Source organism: Crocodylus porosus, unplaced genomic scaffold (assembly GCF_001723895.1).
Source record: "Crocodylus porosus isolate Cpor-Errol unplaced genomic scaffold, CroPor_comp1, whole genome shotgun sequence".
NCBI classification, from domain to species: domain Eukaryota; kingdom Metazoa; phylum Chordata; order Crocodylia; family Crocodylidae; genus Crocodylus; species Crocodylus porosus.
Window position 1 is genome coordinate 6,589,018 of NW_017728914.1, and position 23,202 is coordinate 6,612,219.

The window sequence follows — 23,202 nt, forward strand, 5'->3', positions numbered from 1 at the left end:
TCACATATGACAGCATGCTGTAAACCTATGGAGCCTAATTTCCAAGCAGACCTTGGAAACTATGCTTGAAGATTTAACATGTTCTTATTGGGCAGTTAAATATGCCATTACCCTGATTTTAGATATAAATAGCCATTTACAGACACAGGTGCACACAAAAAATTTTCTTGTGCAACTGTGGCAGTCTGAAAATGTGACCAACACAGTTGACTCCTCACCGCTTGGAATCTTGGGGCTTATTCTGTTTAATTCAACAAAGACGTACAGCTTTGGGAAAACTCACATTTTTTAAAACTATTTGTCAGCTGTCACAATCTCTTGCTATTGGATACTTTCCTTTGTGTCTGTGGAAGGATTCAGTATAGCTACAGCTAACCTTTTCTATCTCCTTCACAATTACCAGAGGTGTTTGTGAAGTTGTTTGCAAATGAATCAGGTTAACGTCACCGAATATTCTGAAGTATGAAAAAATAAAGTTTAGGTTGGGGCTAGAAACAAGAGTTTCTGTGGGATCTCTAAAGCCTTTCTCTGAGGATTCACTATAGTTACATACACCACACAGGTTGTAATCTCAGCCTGGCTTGGCATAGATTAGGTGGATATGTATTCCATCATTCATTATGTTTTAGGGAGGCAGACGGCTATTACACTCTGGGAAATTAAGTTGAAAAATGATATTATATAATTGTCAGCAGACCAAATAAGTTGCAGGCAGTTATACTACAAGCTCTTTTATACTTCAATATCAGCTCCGTGAACTGGTAGTTTAAGTGTCCAGGCTAACAGAAACCAAGCTATACAACCTACTCACCTACACAGGATAGGTCTTAAAAAAATGATTTGAAAGTTTGTCCAATTGCACTGACACAGAGGTCCAAACTCCTGAAATTGATGGGGATCCTAGGAATGGCAAGACTTCAGTATCATAAATCCTCTGCCAAAAATCTGATCAAATTTGGACCTGTTTACTTTTTGCATCTCATGCTAAAAATGAGCAAACTGAGGCATCTCACTGTTGCCATTGAGTTCAGAGAAAGTAACTAAATCAAAAATAACATGCATGTAAAGTACTGTGTTACGTTATGGTGCCAGAACATAAGGGTAGACTCTGCAGGGTTGGATGTACATGACAAACTTGCCATTCAAGAGCTTGTGACCTGAAAAATGCACCTGCCCCTTAAATCTAAACACTGCTGACCAAAACCCTCCCAAGTTTAATAATCTGTTGCAATATTGAAGTTTCTGATATACTTCCTTTCCTCTAAACTGCTCCCTCTCCATAGACTGTTGTGAAGGAACAAGTATGTTGATTTCCATTAGATGTTTTATTAAAAGATCTAGTAGTTATATAATTATTTATCAAGTATAATGTTAATTGTATTTTCACAGGGTTCCAAAGAAGTGTAAAATAGAATGCTAGGTTTAATTGCAGAATACTAAGTGCAAATTAGGAAGGCTTTCCTATTTAAAGGCAGAGAATCTCAAGGGGAGTATAGTAAGACCAGGGAAGTACTCCTTAGAGTGTTTGTTATTGTATACAGGAAGGGGATAATCAAAGAAGGGAGACAGAGGGGAAAATATACCCAATCTGCCATATGGCCAAACACTAGCAAGGCTTTCTGCTGAAGGGAAAAAAAATGAAGATTGCAGCAGGGTTGCATCCTCTTGCTCAGTAAATAAACAGTGCCTTTCCTAACACCAGGTGTCACGTTGGGCACTGGTGCAGAAGAGAAAATAATAGCTTGAAAAGGAGCCTGGTATGGCACTGGAAAAAAGCAAGATGGGAATTACAAAAATGTCACTCACTTTCATGGCCCAGCCAACTAACATGCATTTGGACTCAGTGGATGGGATCTTTCAATGTTATTGTGTCTCAGCGTAGGTAATATTTACCTGGCAATTTGGCCAACATGAATAGAAAAGAGAAAATAAAAAACCATGCTGAAAGCATATTCCAATGTTACTTTTCCTTATAACTTGATATTAACTGAAGAATAAGCAAAAGCTCTGATGCAAAGATACAATACAAATGCTGACACTGAAATTCAGAGTCCTGCACCATTTCCAACAGGGAAAATATCATACTGACCGCAGTCTGTTTGGAGGTCAAACAAAATCAATAGCCTTTTTCTAGTCTGTCTCTAAGCTAAGCCTCTTTCAAAGGCATCCAAAGAAAACGGATCATCTTTTGTTGTTGTGTGTGGGTTTTTTCTTCTGTTGCCAAACATTCATACAAATATAGGAGACTTCTTCCTCCCCTAACATACTGATAAGATTATATAGGTGTCAAAATATCCCATCAATTTTATTACACAATAGATGAGCTTGCAATTCTTGAGGAGGCAGCCATGCTGGAAGCTGGTTAACACTTGGTAAAAGGGAAAAAATAAATCAATGAATCTGATTGATCAGGAGTTATATTTAAAGCCAGTCGTCAATTAGCTTAACCCAGGTTGCAGCTAAAGAGCACAGCAATTTAGCCCCAGGAGCCAAAATTTGCAGCGTCTCTTCCTGCTGAGAGACAGATATTGGTTTTAGCCATGTCAAACAGCAAGGAAATGGTCTACAACTGAAAGTCACATTTGCAAAGTTAGACTCTAAGGCTCAGGACAGAAGTTACACATGAACTGGTTTAGGTGATCAGAAACTGGTTTAAACCTGTAACAGAACAGAAGTTCAGTGTACATACACTGCTTTCAAAATGGCCAAAACTGGTTTAAGATAAACCTGGTTGGATGTAGTAACAGATTTAACTAATTTAGGTCAAACTGGTTTGTGGAACTTCCGTCCCAAATCCCTTCCTGGTTAAAGTTCTCAGTCCCCCAGCATCCCAGGATGTTTTGTTGCCCTGGGCTATGCTGTCTGCTCAAGCAGAGCAGTGACTGTCTTATTACTCTGCTTCTTAGCCTGCTTCCTGCCTGCATCTGTCAGCCCATAGGGACTGGGGAGCAGGGACAAGGGAACAGACCCCCCCAGCCAGGGTCTAAACAGCCCATGGGAGGAGGGAAATCCCTTGTGGTGGGGGCTTTTCAACCCTCGGGAGCATTGGCAACACACAGCTGGTGCACATGCACCCCCTGAAATTGGTGATGCACCCCCTAAGCGAAGCACTGCTGATGCGCCAACACTGCTGCGGCCGCCTGTGGGAGCTCCCCACTCACCGCCACCACGCCCCCACTACCGGTGGGCGGTCGCCATATCCCCGCAGCCTCCCGGGGCACGTGTCAGCAGCCCTTCCCCTTTCCAGCTGCTAATTGCTCCAGGTGCTGCCATGGGAGGGAAGGAGAAGTCATGCAGCTCAGCATGGGGGCACGAGGGAGCCCTTGCCTTGGGGGCTTCGCCCACCCAACCCAGGGCAGCCCCAGGTTGCTGAGGGGAATTCTTCCCCTCCCAAGCCCCATTGCTGCTTGCCTTACCCCTACAAGTCTCAGGCAGCCTCAGGGAGCAGAGGGAAATTCTCCTGCTCCTCCACAGTCAATTTTGCCTCAGCTGATGCGAGTCTCAGGCAAAAAGTAGGTGCAGGGAATGGAAGAATACCTCTCAGCTCCCTGGGGCTGCCCCAGGCTCTGGGACCCTGGACTGGGAGAAACCTCCTGAGGTGAGCCAGCATCCAGACAAGGAGCCTGTGTGTGGGGACAGCAAGGGGTTGGGGACACTTGGCTAGGCTGGCAAGCAGGCTCTAGCACCCCGGACCTACTGGCCTGGGTTAATGCAGGCCTCCCCCTGCCTTTCCCAATTGAAAACTGATTGCCAGTTCAGTTGGTTATCAGTTCAACCTATGCAGCTTAGAGGAAGCTGCCTAGATTAAATCGATTCAGCCCCGGGCTTTTTGACCATCTGTACTATGCCTAACTGAACACGATCACTAGCAGACAGAGCACAAATTTTAAAGCACCCCAAACTGTAGGGAGGGATCCAAGGAGTCTGAAACAGGCCGGGAGATTTTGTCTCTCCCTTTACCCAAAACGTAACGGAGACCACTTCAATGTTGGAGAAATGAATGAAGATGATAGAGTACTATATCCAGTAGGGGAAGAAGCACTGATTTTTATAACACCTTTACTTTTGCAAAAGATCAAAATTTGAAATTAAGTAAAATACTGTCCAAATCTGAGTAGTGCATGCCAAATAAGAATGGAGATCCTTGAAAGATAGATTCTTCACATGTAGACAAACAACAGAACAAATAGAAAGTAGTATATTATTGAACTAAGGAGGCTGAATAGGAACTGTGCTTTTGGGAACCTGACAGTTTCTGATTGCAGGTACTGCGCCACAAGAATGGCTATTGCAGAATAGAGAGCTGTCTCCAGAAAAGACTATGCGACGTGCAGGGCAACAGAACTGTTAAGGCGCAGGCTGCAGAGCTGCACAGACAGCCCCTCTCGGTGTATGCATAGGTATGAAAGAATGTGGCGAGAAGAAGCGCTCCCTCATAGGGTGGTATTTTCCATTGGTAAGGATTCCTCTAAGAGAAGGAAAGCTTACAGGTAGCCATGCAGCAAAAGTGGAAGGCAACACAGCCCATGCAGTTGAACTGCATTTGGAAAGCTCTGTTTTTACCTGTAACAAAAGGAACCGTTTTGCCAAGTGCTGCAGATCCCACAAACAAAACCCTAGGGCACGTCCAGACAAGCGCAGCCATGCGGTACATGCCACATGTTCAGCTTTCTCCGCACTCCAGAGAACAGCTGATATCCAGGGGTCAAAAAATCCCATGCTGCAAGGACAGTGCACGCTGCTCAAAACCAGAGCCTGACTGGCTGCAACCATGCTCCAGCTGCTGGCAAGGCTCTAAGTGGCAGGATCGCCACAGCTGCAGCCCCAGGAGGCCCCCAGGACCCCAGATAAGGCCCCACAGCCTCCCCTACCCCACCCAAGCTAACCCACCATGTGCCTGAGGGCGCATGGCACAGGCATTCCCTGGGGACCAAACGTCCACGCTCATGTGGATGTGGCCCTAAAGTACATGCAGTTAAGCATAAAGTGGAGGAGGAATTTGTTACAGATATTGTTAAATCAAGCAAAATCAATACAGAGGGACTGGATTTTGTTAGCACAAATGCAAGGAATGAGGGTTTCATTTAAACTGGACACTGGGGCTCAGGTTAACATTTTACCAGAATACAAATATAAAAAATTAAGATTGAGACAAAAAGTGAGTCTAACAAATATCAAAATAACTGGCTATTCCGGGACAAATATACCAATGAAAGGAAGATGCATTGCTAGCATCCAGTATAAAAAGAGAGAATACCAAACTCCAATTCATTGTGCTACCTAAGGTGATACCATTTGTAAGAAACAGTCTAGTTAAGTGTGTGCTTGCAGTACAAAAGGACACAACATTCATGCATCCTGATGATCTTCTTGGCCATCACAGTCCAAATCTGAACAGTCTTCTTAGGAGAAAAATCAGTTATTCCAGAACATAGGAAGCAACCATGTCCTTATGGGAAGAAATGTGCTTATAGACACAAAGGCAAATACAGAAAGAGGACATCAGCCTCAATAGTCTCTAGCTTATACATTTTGTGCTATGTGCAGAAGCACAGCTGCCAAAGGACTCAAGCCTATCAAAACTTGAAGGAAAAGCTTCCCACCAAAACAAATCAGAAACTGGATTTGACACTTCAGTCTATGAAGAAACTGAAACCTCCTGAAAAGGCTCACGTAGACTTCTTAAAAGCCGGAGAAAAAGGGAAATAGGAAAGTGAGTGGTAAAGACGCACTCCAGAGTGATGTGCTAGTAATCTCTCCTCTTTGGATGTTAACTGATTTTTGTATTTTTTATTAAAATAGAAGATGTCACAATAAAAATATAATTTAAAGATGCTTGCTAATTAGGAAGAAAAAGAAGAGTTGGGAACTGGAAAATGGTCTTTCAGTTAAGCTAGTTATTTAGTGCCAACAGTTATTCAAAAAGCTTGCCTACAGCTCCACAAATAAAGTTTATTGGTGGTTCTTCTCATTCATGTATGGCTGTGTTTACTGAACCTGGTGATCACTACACAGTCCATGCTAGAGACCTCCTATTTCCACTGCAGATGCACCAAATACTGCAGACAATATGGTCATTTCCTCGGATACCCCATGCCCAGAAAGACAGCAAAAAGCTTCGTGTGGCAAAGTGGAGAATTCTGCACTTTGTGCTCTGTATTTACAAAATGCACATTTAAAAAACTTTGCACCAACTCACAGCCTTGCAAATTGGACAACCAGCAAAATGATGCTGCCACTGGCCCCAAATAAGTTGCAGCTTCACCATTAACTTCAGTGGCAGCAGGAATATTGGCAGTTTATAAACCCAGGATTACAGAGTGCGGAAATGGACAAAGCACCCTGGATCACCAGGAGAACCAAGCATGGGAACAGGAGTCAGCTCTTCAGCATTGTTCCCACATCACCAAAAGTCTATGCACTTTTAGGCCTTCACTGTACAACTCACCTCTTGTTTTAGTTTAAGATTACTTGCCCTTCAACCGGTGTGGGAAGTGGCAGATGTGGGCACACCTGTGACAACTTTAACCTAGCTAACTTGGGTACAAAAAGCTGCGAGGCTGTAATAGCACAGGCTGGAGTGTGACAATGTACAATACCCAAGGTCCAGAGTCCATCTTGGGCTATGGCTTGTGCTAATTTCACTAGCTGTCATTATTACACCTGTTGCTCCATTACATATGCCGCTTATACAAATAATCTACTTCCTAAATCAGCCAACCTTGGCTATATGGGTCATCCATTTAAATAGTACTGTATTCTTGCATTGTCAGTGCAGCACAAATAGGCACACCTGAACTAGATGTAATCTGGCAAATAAAGATAACCATAGCATTGAAAATGCAGCAGCAGGGAACTTATTGTGGACCAGGGCCCAAGTATGTTCTTACCATTCTTACAGGATTTTATAATTCATACTAACATGTTCTTACTGCTGTGGCTACTGAGATTATTACCATATATACTGCTGTGGATTAAAGCTAGATTCAAGTGACCTCAGGAATATCAAAAACACTGCAATTGCATTCTGACAGCAGTGCAGACATTGCATAAAACATGAACACGTACCATACTATTCCTGATCAGGTCATAAGAATCCAGGTCCACCTGTTTCATGACATTCATGTGCACAGCTTCTATTATAATGCTTAGATACTGGACAAGAGTTTGATTTTACCATACATTTCAAGGATCATCCCATTTTCCAGATAGTACATGAGCAGCTACTAATTATGAACTTAGTTATTCCTTGACTATATTTCCACAGCACAACACAGTGCAGGGCAGATATAACAGAATCAGCTTGCTCAGGTATTCTTGAGAAGGGCACAGTAGCTTAGTCAGAGCATTGCACTAATAAGGCTATAATGCTTCCACTACCTGAGCTCGAGTTCATTCATAAGTTGTCCACGTCTCTCTAAATTGCACTCTATACCCAGTGCTCTCCATTAGCTGACACAGTGAGCTTGATTTCAGCTTGGGGCCCTGAAACTCTAGTGCTGTAAAGTCCAGCAAGAATGAGTTCAACAATAGTCTAAGCAAGATAGTAAAATGCCCACAGCCCACTGTCCTGCTGAGAGATCCAACAACAAGAAATGATAGAGTAAGTTGGATAGGACTGACTGGGAACATGGGCCAGGCAAGGACAAGGCAAGACAACGGAATAATACTGCTTTGTAGCACTTTCTCAGGGAAGTTTCCATCAAAGGAGCTACTACAGAGCCTGAGACAGTTTTAAAATGTTTTCCCAAGGTAGAACCCACAGGGAAAAGCTGATAAATTCCTGGTTTGTGGTAAAAGCACTTCTGATAACAGAATATAAAGAACAAATGAAACTCCCAGAAAATACTGACAAAATGTCTCTCAACAGTATCTAAGTTGGCTTTAGCTCTTTGAGACCCTAATAAAAGTCAATAAAATAACTTCTGTGAGCAAAAGCTGCAGGATTGGGCCCACTGCTGGGACAGTCTGCTTAAGTATAAGCTATGTTCAATAGAGGGAAATCAGGTCCATGCCAGGAGCACTTTGCCAGTCCTGTACTGCTATAGCAGTACCTTGTAGAAGGAAAGAGCTTTGAAAGATGCATAGCTCATACCAATAAAACTGTGGTTTTGCTAGTGTAGCTTATTTCAGTGCCCCTCTGCTTCCCAACCAAATGAATTAAGCCATCCCAACTTAAGCGTAGTTTTGCTGGTACAACTGTGACTGTACAAGGTAATTTTGCTGAGCTTTGTCAGTCAGGATCTCTCTCACCTCTTCACACGTCTGGCTGATACAGCTCTACCACTAAAATCCTGTAGTGAAGATCTAGCCTCAGAAATATTTGCTGGCTAGACTAACATTTTCTCACTACTGGGGCTCATAACCAGCAGTGTTAGTTTACTGTTGACAGGTAACAGTAAAGCTTTAGTGCTTCAGGGTGGCAAAGATAATGCACAAAGCAGACAACTAGAGAAATAAGTGCAATTACCTCAATGCCATGCTCCCAGCTTCTCTCAGCTGGATTGATTTTCCCAGTGGCTACAAGGCTTTTAAATTTAGTTGTTGGAATCCCCATATTAATAGGTATAAGGTCACTATCCTTTTGCTATTCACCTACAAAAGTGTCACCACTGAAAATTCAAGGAGTCAATTCAATTAAAATGTAGATGGAGAAGCAACTAAAATAAAGGTAAATGAAACTGCAGACTAAATGTCACTCAAGGACTGAAAACAGGTGCTACATCACAGCCTACCAAAATGCATTATATCCTGAACTAAAAATTAACAAGTGTAGCTTTGTTTTCTATGGGTTAAAATGATTTTAAATGTAAAGCCTTAGTGGAGGCATAAGACACAAAAACAAGTTGCATTACTTGAGGAATTAGAGACCCAGTTCTCCTCACCCTCATAGATGCAAATCAGGAGCAGCTCCAGTAGGTGAGGGTTCACTAGTGTCAGATTAGTGCAGAGGAGACCCAGGTCTCTGTTATGATAAAGAGCTCTAGCCAAAAGCCCTTAACTCCCACTGGCTCAGTTTGTTACATGGCAAATATCTTCATTAGGACTGCCATGTTGCTATGCTTGTTTTAGTTTTCCAAAAGTAAGAAGTTTTTTCAGAAAGCCATAGCTGATGTAAATGGAATCAACACAAGTAGGCCCATTTACACCAAGTGGCCGCATCAAGACACGCACAGCTATGCAGTATGTGGTGCCGCAGACATCGGCAGTGCTACATAGTACAAACCGCACAGTCAGCTGTTCTCTGCACTGAAAGGGAGCAGCGGGGATGAGGGGGCTTGACCCCTGGATATCCAGGGGTCAAAAAATCCACACACAAAAAGAGCAGAGCAGCGCATATGGAAGCAGCATGAGCCCCTCAAAACTGAAGCCTGGCTGGTCGAGCCACACGCTGGCAGCCAGCCAGCCTCCGAGCAGCAGACTCGCTGCTGGTGCAGTCCTGGGAGGCCCCCCAACCCCCGCTAGCGCCAGCCCGGTGCTTCTTTCGGCCTGCCCTGCCGTACCCGGGGTAACCAGAGGGTGTGTGGCACAGGTGTTTCCCGGGGACAGCAAGTGGCGGCACAAGGTGTCCCACTGCTAGTTGTCTTGGAGGAACTAACATCTATGCTTGTGTGGACATGGCCAAAGACTATTGCCTGTTGCTGACAGAATCCATAATTTTAAACCAAGAATTCAGAATGCCCCAAAAATGCTTCATAACTCACTAACACAATTCTGAAATCATTTTCTTGATGCCTGTAAAGCTCTGAGCTGCATGGGCAAGTAAAGGTAAATGTAACCTGTTGGGATATTTCTCCAAAGCTAGTTGTGCAGACTTCACAGTAATCCTATATTAGCAGTTATGGTTTCCATTAAAGTTTTGGGGGCTCTTAGGCAATGTGAACCTTTCCACCCATTTTTCAGATGCAAGAATTACAGTGTACAGCAGGGCATGGGATACGATTCCAAGAGAAAACTTGCTATCAAGAAGTAAGGCTTTCACTGTTACTTTTTATTTTTAATCCTTTTCTGGGATGCCGTTCCATTTCTTCGCTTAACCACTGCCCTCTATGTCACCATAGTGAAGGCTCCTCATTTACTTCAGTCTCCAACCACTTCACAGGCAGTTACAGCTGGTCTACACCTGCTCCTCCAGCTTTCCTACTTCAGTTTTTCTCCTGCTGGTGATTTTCTTTCCCAGCCATTTCAAGAATGAAGGGTTAGAGGCTAAGCATAGACAGTTAAAAAGCTCAAGGCTGAAATCAGTTAAATCTTCACAAGTTAGTCTCAGCTGCATAGATTGAACCAATAAGCAAGTTAACAGACATTCACATTTGATTCCAGAAATGCAGTCACATGCCTGCAGTGGCTCAGGCCAGAAGCCAGGAGACACTACAGTATGTCTCCCTGTTCAGCTGGAGTAGACAGCCTGGGCCAAGGCCTGCCTGCCTGCCTACCCTGCAAAGGGGTGTTTACAGAGGAAGTGCAAAGCATCCCCTGGGATGCCGAGTGACTGAGTTAACTTAAACCTGGAGGGAATCTGGGACAGAAGTTCAATAAAGCAATTTAACCTAAATCAGTTAAATCTAATACTACATCCATCCAGTTTATCTTAAACTGGTTTCAGCCATTTTGAAACGGGTTTGTGCGCACTGAACTTATATTGTGTTACAGATTTGAACCAGTTTCCAGCCACTTATACTGGCTTATATATAATTTCTGTCCCTAGTCTAAAAGAAAAATATCAATTGTTTCAACCTGAAGCCTGGATCCCAACAGTATACACTCATCATAAGCTCAAGTGCCATTCACAATACCCTCACGCCTGCATCAAAGGCCTATTAATCATTCCAGTTGCATTGTACAATTCCAATTATATGCTGAAGAATAAAAACTACTGGGGCGCTTGTACATGTGACAGGGGTTTAGTCCCCTTAACTGAGACAGTAGGTTTGTAATTGTGATGATTAAAAACCCACCATTTCAAGTTAGGGGCTTCTCTGCCACTGTTATGGCGAGGGGCCCAATCCATTTTTCTTTTCTTTTGGCTAAGCCTGCCAAGTTTCCTGTGACCATGGGGCCAGTTGCCAGCTGGCTAAGCAGCCCCTGAGCTGCGGGGGTCCTGGTCCCTCCCTCCATGCGGCTGCCCGAATGGGCGGCTAGATGGCTGTGCGCTGCCCCAGCTCAGAGGCAGCGCCCGGTCCAATCTAACTCTTCCCTAAGCCTGCCTGCTGGCAGCCCACCCAGGCAGCCCCAAAGGTTGCCACCATGGTGGAGACTGGGGCTGACCAGCAGCTTGCCCACACAGCCATGGGCAGGCTCTGCCAGGCCCCTTCCTGCTTCTTTCTTCAACCCTCCTCCCACAGCCAGGGAGTAAACTGTCGGATTAAGGGCTGCAACGTTACAGGTAGCTATGTTGCAAATTAAACTACATGGGAATGTCATTTATCTTGCAAAGTAACACATTCATTTAAATCTGAAGAAAAAAATGTACGTGTAAAGTGTAAACCGTAAAAACAGGCAATTTTCATCACATGTACAAGCACCCCTGGAGAGTAGACAGAACTAAAAAGACTGCAGTATGTTGCACCATCAAGTCCTATCTCCTTCCAGCCAAAAATGAACTGATCCAGTCTTGTAGATCCAAGAATGGCCCAAGAAGCCTGGTTAGTGCAATACTCAGGGATTCTGAAAACTAAATCTCATCAGCCCCTTAAATGCTATGCAGAAGATTTCACTTCAGTAGTATCAAATTTATAGGCATACTTATAAATTACCACAGCCAAAACCAGGGACACCGAGTCAGAGAGACATTGTGTCAACATTAAAGCACAAATCCTCTATTACATACAATCTAAAACATTGAAAATGCATATTTAATAAGAACAAGACATTTTTTCCTGTGCTGACAAACCAACATAGTGACAATTCACAAAGGGCAAGCTACAGACTGTCATCCTCTCCCTTCATCAACCCTGTTTTCTCCTCATGTGCAGTAAGAAAACAACATTTTTTTTTGTTGGTCTGCTCTATTTTTTTATTCTCTCTCTCATTCAGATTTGCTTTGTACTTCTTGTGAACACTTTGGAGACTGCTGACACTTTACACATGTCCTCCTCAGCATCTGACTGGCAGGCAATTTGGAAAATGTCAGTATTGGGAAGGCCTAAATTCAGTGGTTGCTGAATGCTGATGGGACAATATTTGGTTCCAGCCACAGATGGTCATACTGGGGGGTATTTTCAATTCCTTTTGTGGAATCTTCCAGCTGTCCATGCAGACATCAGCTATTTCTCCCCTTTAGCTGCAGTAACTCTTTCTGTGCTTTTTACCTTTCTTCTAAATAAATTCTCTTGGAAATTCTGCTCTGTAAAAGTGTTCTTCTTTTCCTGTCTCAAATTGTTCCGAAGTGTTACAGTGCATTCCTAAAGCATAATTGCTGTCTTCTATCCCAGAGGTGGCTGCAGAAATTCCTACGCATATAAAACTTTTAAAAAGCTGTAAGATCCTATGGGAGGAAAGGCCCTGCGAAGAGTATGAGACATCATCATCACCGGCACCATCACTAGAAAAGCCCAAACTTGTCATCTCTTAACTTCAGAAAGACAATGCAGCTGACTGTACCAATCCACCTTAGCTATTGATATAGCCTCCAGAACTACAGCATCTGAGCAACTCACAACTTTTAATGATTTTATTCTCACAACACAGGTTTGAAGGCACAACCTTGTTGTTTTCTTACTGCACGAGGAGAAAACAGGGTTGATGAAGGGAGAGGATGACAGCCTGTAGCTTGCCCTTTGTGAATTGTCACTATGTTGGTTTGTCAGCATAGGAAAAATTGTCTTGCTCTTATTAAATAAGCATTTTCACTACTAGTCTCATATTATGGGTTGGGGACTAAGAACAGAGACTAACTAAAACTGACACAAGGCTAAGCAGAAACTAATGTAGGTCACAAGTCCCACCTTACCAGCCCAAACAATAGAACAGCCTTACTAATGTAAAACTTGAAGACTTATTTTCATTAAAATTATAAATTTAAAATGGTTTTAAAATTATATCAAAAGCCTTTTCAAAGGCTTTAAAACAAACCCTTTTTTTTCTTTTCTTGTAAATATTTAGCAAAATTGGGTGGGACCATTTTTATCAAACATAGTATTAAAATGGTTACTGACATATTTTTCATCTACTGAAACGGAGGCTTTTCTTAAAGGAAAAATCAAACTAATCACTTTGATGACATGTTGACAGTGTTTTCTTTGAACGAGCTGTAGTTAAAGCACTCCCACCGCCATTTTTTAACATGGGGACACTGATGCACGTGGTGCTCTGGGAGCGTCCACTAACTAAAGCACTGCCTCCCTCCCCCATATACACACACGCACACGCTCCTGGAGCATGCGTATAACCACCCTTGGTTTTGTCACTTGCACTGCTGGGCAGCTCGCACTCACTACATGGACTTTGGCGGAACTGTCCCCTCTCTGGCCAGACTAGTCCCCCACATTGTCCAAGATGGGTTTCTCTTGTACTGTTCTCTCCGTCATCTGGCACTGGGCACCGTCAGGGTTGGGATACAGGATATGCTAGACTACACAGTGAAGGGGCTCCTTGAGGTAGGGAGATGAACCTGGCTGGGTGGGGAGGTGGGGCAGACAGTGGGCTCACAGGGATGCATTGGTAGAATATCAAGCAATGGGCCAGAGAGAGAGTTTTGTCGAGGGGAGTAAAAACTCTATTAAATTACTGAAAAACAATTATGTAAACTTGTTTAAATTTTAAAAAACAATGAACATGGGTTTTCATTTTAAAATAGTACATAGAACTTGCAACTATTTTCAGGGCATCTCTGTGTCTGACAATCAAAAGAATGTTTTAATTCAGGAAATTATTAAACATATGGAAAACCTCAGGCACCATGGTATTAGGCTCGATGTCAAAACCTAGGTAAACAAATGCACCAGAACACTGAAGAACACAGTGCTATCATGTTCTCTCTGCCCTTATGAAGAATGAGTCTTTTGTGTGATCCAAGAAATACAACATTCAAAATAATGCAAAAATTCCCTCTACAATTCTGTTGTCTCCCATTAACTGGCACACTATACAGAACTTGCATAAAATGCTAATATCAGTTTCTCTCCTAACAAACACATCTATCTACACTTTCTTTCAGAAGCAGGAAAAAGAAGGGGGAAAAGTTGGGGTTTTCTGTTTTTTACCACAGCCAGGAAAGAACACTTAAAAAGGCAGCTGCACAAGCTTCAAGGAAGGAAGGTCTCATCACAACAAAGCAGAAACAGATATTATATTGACTTGTCTTTGGGGTCTGGCATTCACATTTTCATAAAGTGCCTACGAAGATAAATCACTATACTAATAATATTTGTATTGATTATCTAAACTGAAGCAGCAATCGACTCCATTGTCTCACTTCCTCTTAAATTGCTCGCAGATGGGATCCTATTTCCTATTCTGCATTTCTAATGAGAACACTTAGAGTGCATGCACACACACACACACACACACACACACAGATAGAGTTAACCAACCCCCCCAACTGACTCATAAAAATAATGTTCACAGCCCCCCACCATGTTAAAGCCTAGCCATGGTTTGCTAACCCCAACACCACCACTGATTGTGGGTACCAAATATTTGCAGGCACAAATGCTTACATTTTCAAAAGAAACTAGTGATTCGAGGGTTTCAGTTTTTAGATGCCCAGCTAGGGACCCCTTAAAAAGGTATATTTCAGAAAGTGCTGAGCCTCTGCCACCTGAAAAGCAGGCCCTTTAATTGAGTTTCAAGTTAGGTTCAGAAATGTTGAAGTAAAAAACTACCAGTCACTTCTGAAAAATCAGGGCAAATACCCTATGCTTGCTCAAAAGACAGGCAATTGACAGGCAGTTGTGGAATTGATAATTGTGCATATTCATTGTGCACGCAGTATTTTAGAGAGATAAATACTGAGGGGGGTAGACGGAGGTCTTGAAGAAGGCTGGGAAAACGTCACTATTTGAAATAGATTTTTCATAGCCTTGCTTTTTACTCCTCATCTGTCCTAAACAGAACTTCCCTCTACCTTGGCACAAAGACAGAACATAGGAAAGAGAAGAAAAAAAAGAGCCAACAAAAAAAATGTACAGATGGTTCTTATATAAGACAATTACAGCATATTTGAAACGGTTGCTGAACCTTTCAGAATAGAATCTAAGGTGATGGTAATCAAGCCCTCTCGTTGCCCAGAGAATCCTGGGAGGTCCAGCAACAGCCTTACTATTAGTGCTTTAACAAAGCAAGGAGCCTGCTTGCACTGTTTCCAATTCATCCAGCTGCCCTGTCACACTCAATGTCTCCTCACCCATTTTCAAAGGAAAACTTTGCCACCGGACGCTTGCACCACCCAAATGAGAAGGGAAGACATTACAAAAAGGCAATCAGTGGATGTTGTGCAAAAAAAAAAAAAAAAAGACAGCATAGCAGCTGGACAGCGAAGGCTTCCTTGGTTTAGCCCAATCACATGGCCCTGTATGACTGTACAGCTGCCACGGTGAATGATCATCGCTATGCTGAGGTCAGCTCTGCCCCCAGGCTAAGTAAGTGAAAATAAATGGTTTAGAAGATAAAAGGTCTTTAAAAAAAATTATTTGTCTTGTTGTCATGTCAAAACTGTAATGGGAAGAGACTGGAGGCAGCAATACCTAGTTTAAATAGGAAACAGCCATCCTGATGGTTTGGCTGAATAAATTACTGAGCAAATCACAGCTCATTCAGAGTATTTGCTGATATGTACTAAGACAGACAGGCCCTTTTTTTCTGCATATACCTGGCTCTTGGGAAGCAAAGCAGATTTCTAAAGGTTAAGCTTGTAAGTCATGCCTATGGAAAGATGTCTGTATGTAACTAGCCACAGTAACTATTTGGGGTATTGCCTCCCCTCTAGTAAGTAAACACTAACTCTGTGCCTTCCAGGCACAAGTAGTAGTTTTCATCTCCTTTACTTCCCCATCACCCCTATTCCCAGGGGAGCTATAGTCAATCTCAACTATAGGAGGAAGGAAAAGGGTTAATTGGTTTTCCCAAGGCTGTTAAGGTACCAGAAATACTGAGAGAAGGGAATGACTTGCTAAAGGTGGGGCACAATGGCAATGGTATTTTATATTTGCTTCCAGATTTTGAGATAGAACAAATGGGATTCATTAGTGAAATGAGTTTAAGGATTTCTAGATTAGCTATCAGGCAGTAAAGCCCAAAGAACTCCTCAATCAGTTCATTAATTCAGTATGAAAAGATAGCGATTCCCAAACTAGAGATTATAGAGCATATGAGTAGGGCTGTGAGCCCCAAAGAGCCCCTACTTCTCCCAAGGCCATAATTAACAGAGGATGGGGACTTACCATGCCTCAGCTGGTCTTCAGTAACTATCTCTGTACTGGCTGCTACCCTGCAGTAAATTAATACTAAACCGGGGCAACTTAGACCGGTTTCATTCAGAGGTAACCCGCTGCAGTTCAGGTCTTACTGGGTACATCTACATGTGTATATTAATGCAATGCAAGAAAATCTGCCATGAGTTCACTGCTCCCCGGTGCCACATTTACATGTGCACACAGGACTGCAGAACCTTGAGCCAAGTTGGAGTGGCCCCAGCTGGCAGGGGCCATGAGGGGGTCAGTCTACCAGCCGGGGGCTGCTCTGACCCAGCTCAACGTGTTGCAGAGGGGCTAGCTGGGCCATGAGGTTGCTTCAGTGTAAGGCTTCAAGCAGCCCCTACACTGAAGCACCCTTGTGCCCCAGCCAGCTGCATCATCATCTACATGTGCATTGCTGTAGATTAAAAACTCCACAGCAGGATAGCACTTGTAAATACTTAGAAAGGCAGCTGCACAAGTACTATACTGTAAATACAAGTACTATCCTGCTGCAGATTTAATTAGTTTCCTGCGGCCTACTAGGGCTCCTGTGAAGCTAATTAGTCAACTCTGCAGTAAATGTCTCATGCAAATACACCCACTGTCAGGTAAAAATGGCCACAGAGGTACCGCACTTTCTCTTGTAACACCATAAATTAAATAGGAAACAGCACATGAACAGTCACCACTTTACGAGTTGCACCAAATTGGAGATGTAACTGGAAAAAACTGGGGGAGAGCTGCTCTGGCTCCCTATAAATCTCCAAGTGGAATTCAGGACTGGATTTAAACTTCAGCGCATAAGACCCAATTATTCTCTACATCACAATGACATACATGAGGCGAGTGGTAGCACTTAGGCTGAGACTCCCTGAAAAACAGAGGAAAATGCTGGCAAGGCACACAGCAACTGAAGTCAGTGAAGATCTTTCAAGATACTTCAGTGGCTTAGCATCAGGCCCTTGGAGAGGCATGAAGTTTAAAAAGAAGTGTTTGGTGCCTGAACAAAGAATTAAGATGAGAGACTTCATATCTAAGTACAGCTTCCCTTTTAGGGCAGATACAAACATACAATTAGCTCAAAGCATTATTATAAACTGGAATGCTGATTAGAAAGCATTTTCACAAAGGGGTCAGGCTAGTGAAATATTTATTGTGCTTTAGAAGAAAGCACCATGAGACAGTAAACTATAATAAAGATGATGACTTATCTACATATAGCACATTCCTTCTCTAAGGATCCCAAACGGCTTACTCAGTATAGCTAAAATTTATTCAAGTGCAGATGGCAAACACAGAATACCTTTTTTCTCTCTTTAAATCTCTGTTTTGAGGGCTTACATAGTGTATAGATCTTGATCTGACCCACCACATAGGAATGAATTATGCCCGACATACATTAAAATTCTCATAGCTCTAAAAAGACAGGCATCTCTGGGGGGGAACCCATCAGCCAGGATGCACAACCAGTGGCAGACATGCCACACAAGCAGTATAGAAAGTAACTTCTCATGGATATACCTTTAAACTCCTCCACAGTGTAGCATTAGACTGTGACAAATATACTTTAAAACAAAATCACACAGCTGTGAAATACAGATGAGCCAAAGTGCCTTCAACCCAGCCTAGAGAGCTGCATCACACCAAGTGAACCGGACACAAAGATAGTGAACAAACAGTATAGAATGTCTTCTGCCTTTTGTGAAATGAAAATAAATTAGAGAGCTCTAGTGTTTCAGGTCATTGATCTCTATCTTTCCTATCTGTACCATTTATCTGAGATAGAATATAAAGGTTCCAGTTCCCTTTTTTGGCAAGCACATTAATTGTTGTTTTTTCTTTTCTTTCTTGAGGGTTTTTTCCCCCTCCTTCCATTTTCTGAATGAAAAGAGCCACTTAGACACCTGGTAAAGAAGTACTAAGCTTGTAATAAGAATATTGTTTTTCCAAGCTAGAGCAAACTACCTCAGAGTAGATTAAAAGATACTAAAGTAAAAATTAATTAGTTTATGGTCTTTTAAGAGATAATATTTTGCACATGTACATCACCTTTTAGCTAAGGGTCTCAGAGCACATCAGGAACATCAATTAAGCTTTAAATCTCCCCTGCTCGCTTTTGTGAGATAGATAAGTATATTTAGATTAATTAGTGTTTCTGCAAGTGGTAGGCATTATTATTAGATGTAATTTAGTCTGATAATTGACTTATCTGTTTAAATGGATTCCCATATATTAAAAAGGGATAAAATTCATCTGACTAAAAGGATTAAATTGACTCCATTCATTCTATTAACAGTTTTAATTCTCTGTTTAATAAATTAGACACAGAGGGCCAGATCCTGGTCTCTGAGTTAAGGCCCCTTTGTGCAAACCGAGAATTACACACCCGAATTATGTTGGCCATTTTGTCCACATCAGAATTTGCACTTGTACCCTCTGTTTGGAATTTCATGTCACCATATTCGCAGCTTTCTTTTACTAAGAGCAGCTCTATGGAAACTGTGCTGTGCTAATTACTGAGGCTATAGCTTTGAAACCACCACCTCACTGACTCAGACTTGATTTCACTTCTCTCCACATCTTTGCATTAAGCAATCTTCCAAGTGCAAGACTACTCCTCATTTGGAAGATCAGAGTGTCTACTGGTACACAGAGTGAAATAATTCACTCATCTAGGTCAGGGAATAATTGCATGTATGCATGCACTCAGAAGTGATACAATAAATTCAGTGGTTGGAGGCATGCTTAGGAACACACATAGTATTTCAGCACATTTCCCCAGAGATAACTCCTACCTTCTTCTTCCAGACTTGTGCCCACAACAGTTGCCATTGCACTAACCAGCAGATTTGCACATGTACGGAATTTGCACACGGAATTTAGAACAATTAAGGCTGTGGCAATGACAATTTGTAACAATTAAGGATACACTCATGACAACCTGTTTGGGCTTTTTATGCAACCCAGAGGGCATAATACATGTTTGAATTCAACTCCTGTTCTACTTCCTCAAGCACCTTTTCCAGTTTTTGTCTCAACTTTTCAGACACCCTTCCTTCCAGAATGATCTTTGGACATGAACTCCATCTCTCCTCTGTTTACTTTCTGCATTAACATTATTTCTTCTTTCTGTTCTAACTAGTGATGTGGAGTTAGAGGACTATCCCCTAAAATAGTAGCAACATGCCCTAGAATAGCAGTTAGTAGTAGTCCAACCTCATTAGACTCAAGATGCCACTTGTTATTCTTAAGGCACCCATCAAAAATGCCAGCTTTTAGCTCGCACACATTTCTTGACCACAGAAAAATAATAGAGCAATTCTTCTATGGCAAGGAATCAGAAAGATGACAACAGGTCAAAATGGTTTTGACACTGTGGATTCCAGGGTGCCACACACCCTGGTTGAGAATCGCTTCCTTAAAAATAAATAAAGATGGCATTAGGAATCAGAAACTCCCAAATTTTAATCCTGGCTCTGATTTACAGAGCCACATTCCTGAGAGAATACTAACACCTCCCCTAAGTCAGCACCTGGGGCTCATGCCCTGCTCTGCTTCCCTCTCCCTTCTCCTTCCTCCCTCACTAGTTATGCTACTGTCAGAAACTGAAGGGAAGAGAAGAAAAGAGCACAAGACTCCTCTGTGGACACTGCTTTGGGTTAAGGGATTGCCTTTGAGTACTGGAAGATAAATATGTGTCTTTATGTATATCTTAGGAGATTGGATGCATCTTTAAATGGCAACCTGTTCGGGCTTTTTATGTAAACCCGGAAGGCATAATGCATGTTTGAATTCACTCCTGTTCTACTTCCTCAAGTATATCTTTAAATGTTAAATTTATTGATAAGTTGGATTTGTTAATGAAGTTCTTAGAAAAAAAAACCCAGCCAACTGGTAGATGAGAGGAATAGTACCTCTTTACGCTGCAATATTTAGATTTGGATCTAAAGTCAACTGTTTAGATCCAGAGATCTGGTTCAAATCTCTCTCTGGTCCTGATCAAAGGATACTCCATAATAGTGCCCCTGGGGGAAGGAGCTCCTTCAAAATAATGAATCCTGTGTCCTTGTCTTTGTAGCCAGTGCTGGCTGTAACACAGATGGTTCACCACCTCAGTGACTCTGACATCCCCCACCCCTTCATTATCACAGCCAGCAGCACTGCATGGGCCGCATCCTGGATATTCAGGCCCCACTTATGCTTTGAGCATGCCTGTACCATGTATGATGATGCATGGATTTCCATAACTCCTCAGCACTACTGCAGGTGAGAGAATCAGAAGGCTGGGCAAACCAGGGAGGCTTAGTTTTAGCAGTCAGAGAAGATGGGCTAGGATTCATCCATTTGAGGTCAGAGGGAGATTTCAGAAACTGAAGATAAGCTGGGGCTTCAAAGTGGGAGACTGCAGCATTCTCCAGAGGATGTCCTCGGAGCATGATGAGAAGAAACCTGAAAAAGTGCAGAGCTCCCTGCTGCCATACATGAGCTGGACATGCCAGTCACAGCATAGTTTCCAAATGGGACATCAGCATCCCCCTCTTCTAAAATGTATAGCTCATATTTGGGATTGTGGAGAGCTTTCAAAAGAGACCATGCATTCATGACAGAGACCAGAAAAAGGACAAAAGCAGCCAAATAGTGTTATCCGAGCACCTAACTGGGATTCTCCTCTCCCATTCTCCTGAGAAATTTTGGAAAAGCAAAGCACAACATTTACAAGCACCCTCACAAAGGCTTTGTTAGGTATAATGAGCTCAAGAGACTAGGGCTTTGGCCACACAGTAGGACTTGCCTCATTTCCCTGAGACTATCAGAACTATTTCTTCAAAGACACAAATGACACCTAGGTCTGATGTGACAAATCTCCTCTCCACAGGTTCCCCATGAGAGTAAATAATTTTCTGCAAGATTCTTTCTTTGGCCCATATCACAGTCCTGTACATGACAGATTTCATGTACACGTCACACAGGCAGTGTATGCTCATGAATTTCTAAAGTAACGTTCAACTGTGAGCCAGATATGGGGCAATAGTAAATAAGGTGCTTCTACTTTCCAGGTGGTTTTATGTTCTGCTACAGCACACTTGGCGCAACTTGGAGAAAACTACAATGCTGGGCTCACTAGACTAGCTTTTTGATCCTTTAGCTCTGATCCTACAACTCTTTACTCAGAACTCCAATTTAGTCCAATGGGAGCTGGGAATAGCACTGGGTAACTTCAAGTATCCATCCTTAAATCCCTTTCAATGAGGGATGCCAAGCTGACTAAAAACATGCTAGAGAGTATAAAGGAAAAAAATAATTTTCCAAATAGTTTTTCTATTTCAATTTCACAGCAGCATTTCTTTTATAAATCCCTGGCATAAGTTAAAATACAGGTAGCCAGCTCCAGTGCTGAGCTACAGGGAGTTCAACCATTTCACTGTGAAGAAAGCTTGGTTTGTTTCTTTCAGTTCTTTTGCTTCATACTTCCCTGAGCTTCAAGTTGAGCTTGGGACTGCAAACAACCCCAAAGCCCAAAGTAAAATTCAGCCAAAACTTGCAACATCCACTTGCTTTTAGCTTAAATATAAATTTCTCCCCAGAACCTAAGATGAGGAAGAGCAATCGCTCAAGACAGCTGAGACTCATTTAAAATTTGGCCCAAGGTTGCTCAGAAAGTTTTCAACCTCTGAAAGTCAGGACTATAGTTCAGGTTGCAATGGCATCAAAAAATCAGCTAAGTTTGGGACTTAGCATATATTTTTTAATTATCTACATGTTGCTGCCAGTGAGCTGCACTTCTGCAAGGTACTGAGAAATTTTTCCCCTTGAATGGGATACAGCTGGATAAATAGATGGAGCATTCTCTGAAACATCACTGGAGGACCTAATAGCCAAATAGGCCTAATTGGATATGGCAAATTCTTCATCCCTACCCTTCAAGCATTCTTCTTTTACCATTTGGGTTTGCCTTGCATCTTTCTGTTGTTCTCATCAAAACACATTAATTTCAAACTTTTTTTTACTGGAACCTTGCTGGTCACAGTAAACATTCTTACCATATTTATCTCCATCTTCTCCTTTGGCACTGATCCTCCTGCCTAGCACTTGGATGTGTTTTCCACTTGTCCTGCTGTACAGCTGATAGAGTCTAAGCTGCTTCCTGCTTACATCATCCCTTGCTCTTGTCTGATTCTCCACATGTATCCGAAAATCCACATTCTCCTCGGCAACAAACATCTAGTAAAAGAAGGAGAAAGGAAACCTTGTGAAACAAAAACAGCATTTTATGTACAGAGTTTACAAACCTACTGGCCAAGGAGTGCAACACAGACAGTCTACTTGGGCTTGGCTTCACTGAAGCTGCTCATATTGAGTAAAGACTGTAAGATCAGGTATTCATATTACAATTCTGGTTCTGTCCTGAAAACTGAACCTGCATTCTACAAATGAAACGGTGTCCTACCCTCTTTTTGCATTTTCACTAATAATTAACCCTTCTGCAGGCTCAGTTCTATCCTGATTTAAACCTGCACACCTTCCTGGCCTTGAAACTGTACCTCATTGACAGCTGTATAGACTCTACCACCAGTCAGCTCGCACAGGTGTCAGGTACTGGATCTGTAACTGAGATTGCATAGAAGATTCTAAGGAAAATATACATAGAAAAATTCTGGCTCCACCCCAGGTAGTTCTGTAGGACTAATGGCAGGTAAAACTATAGGAAAAAACTGATTTCTTAAATTACTCAGATGAAGAGGTCAGACTCTGTCTGTGCACATAGAGAAAATATGTTGAATGAGGTGTCATTTGCATGTAGCTG

The 23,202-nt window shown here is 42.4% G+C and overlaps 1 protein-coding gene across 1 annotated transcript in view; it reads right to left on the reverse strand.

The window, feature by feature from the left end:
* The window catches only part of FGF18 (fibroblast growth factor 18), a 114,634-nt gene that overhangs the window by 40,375 nt on the left and 51,057 nt on the right, over positions 1-23,202 (reverse strand). The window contains exon 3 of the mRNA XM_019534843.1: positions 22,439-22,619. Coding sequence (XP_019390388.1) covers positions 22,439-22,619 — 181 coding nt within the window. The remainder of the gene's footprint in view (positions 1-22,438; positions 22,620-23,202) is intronic.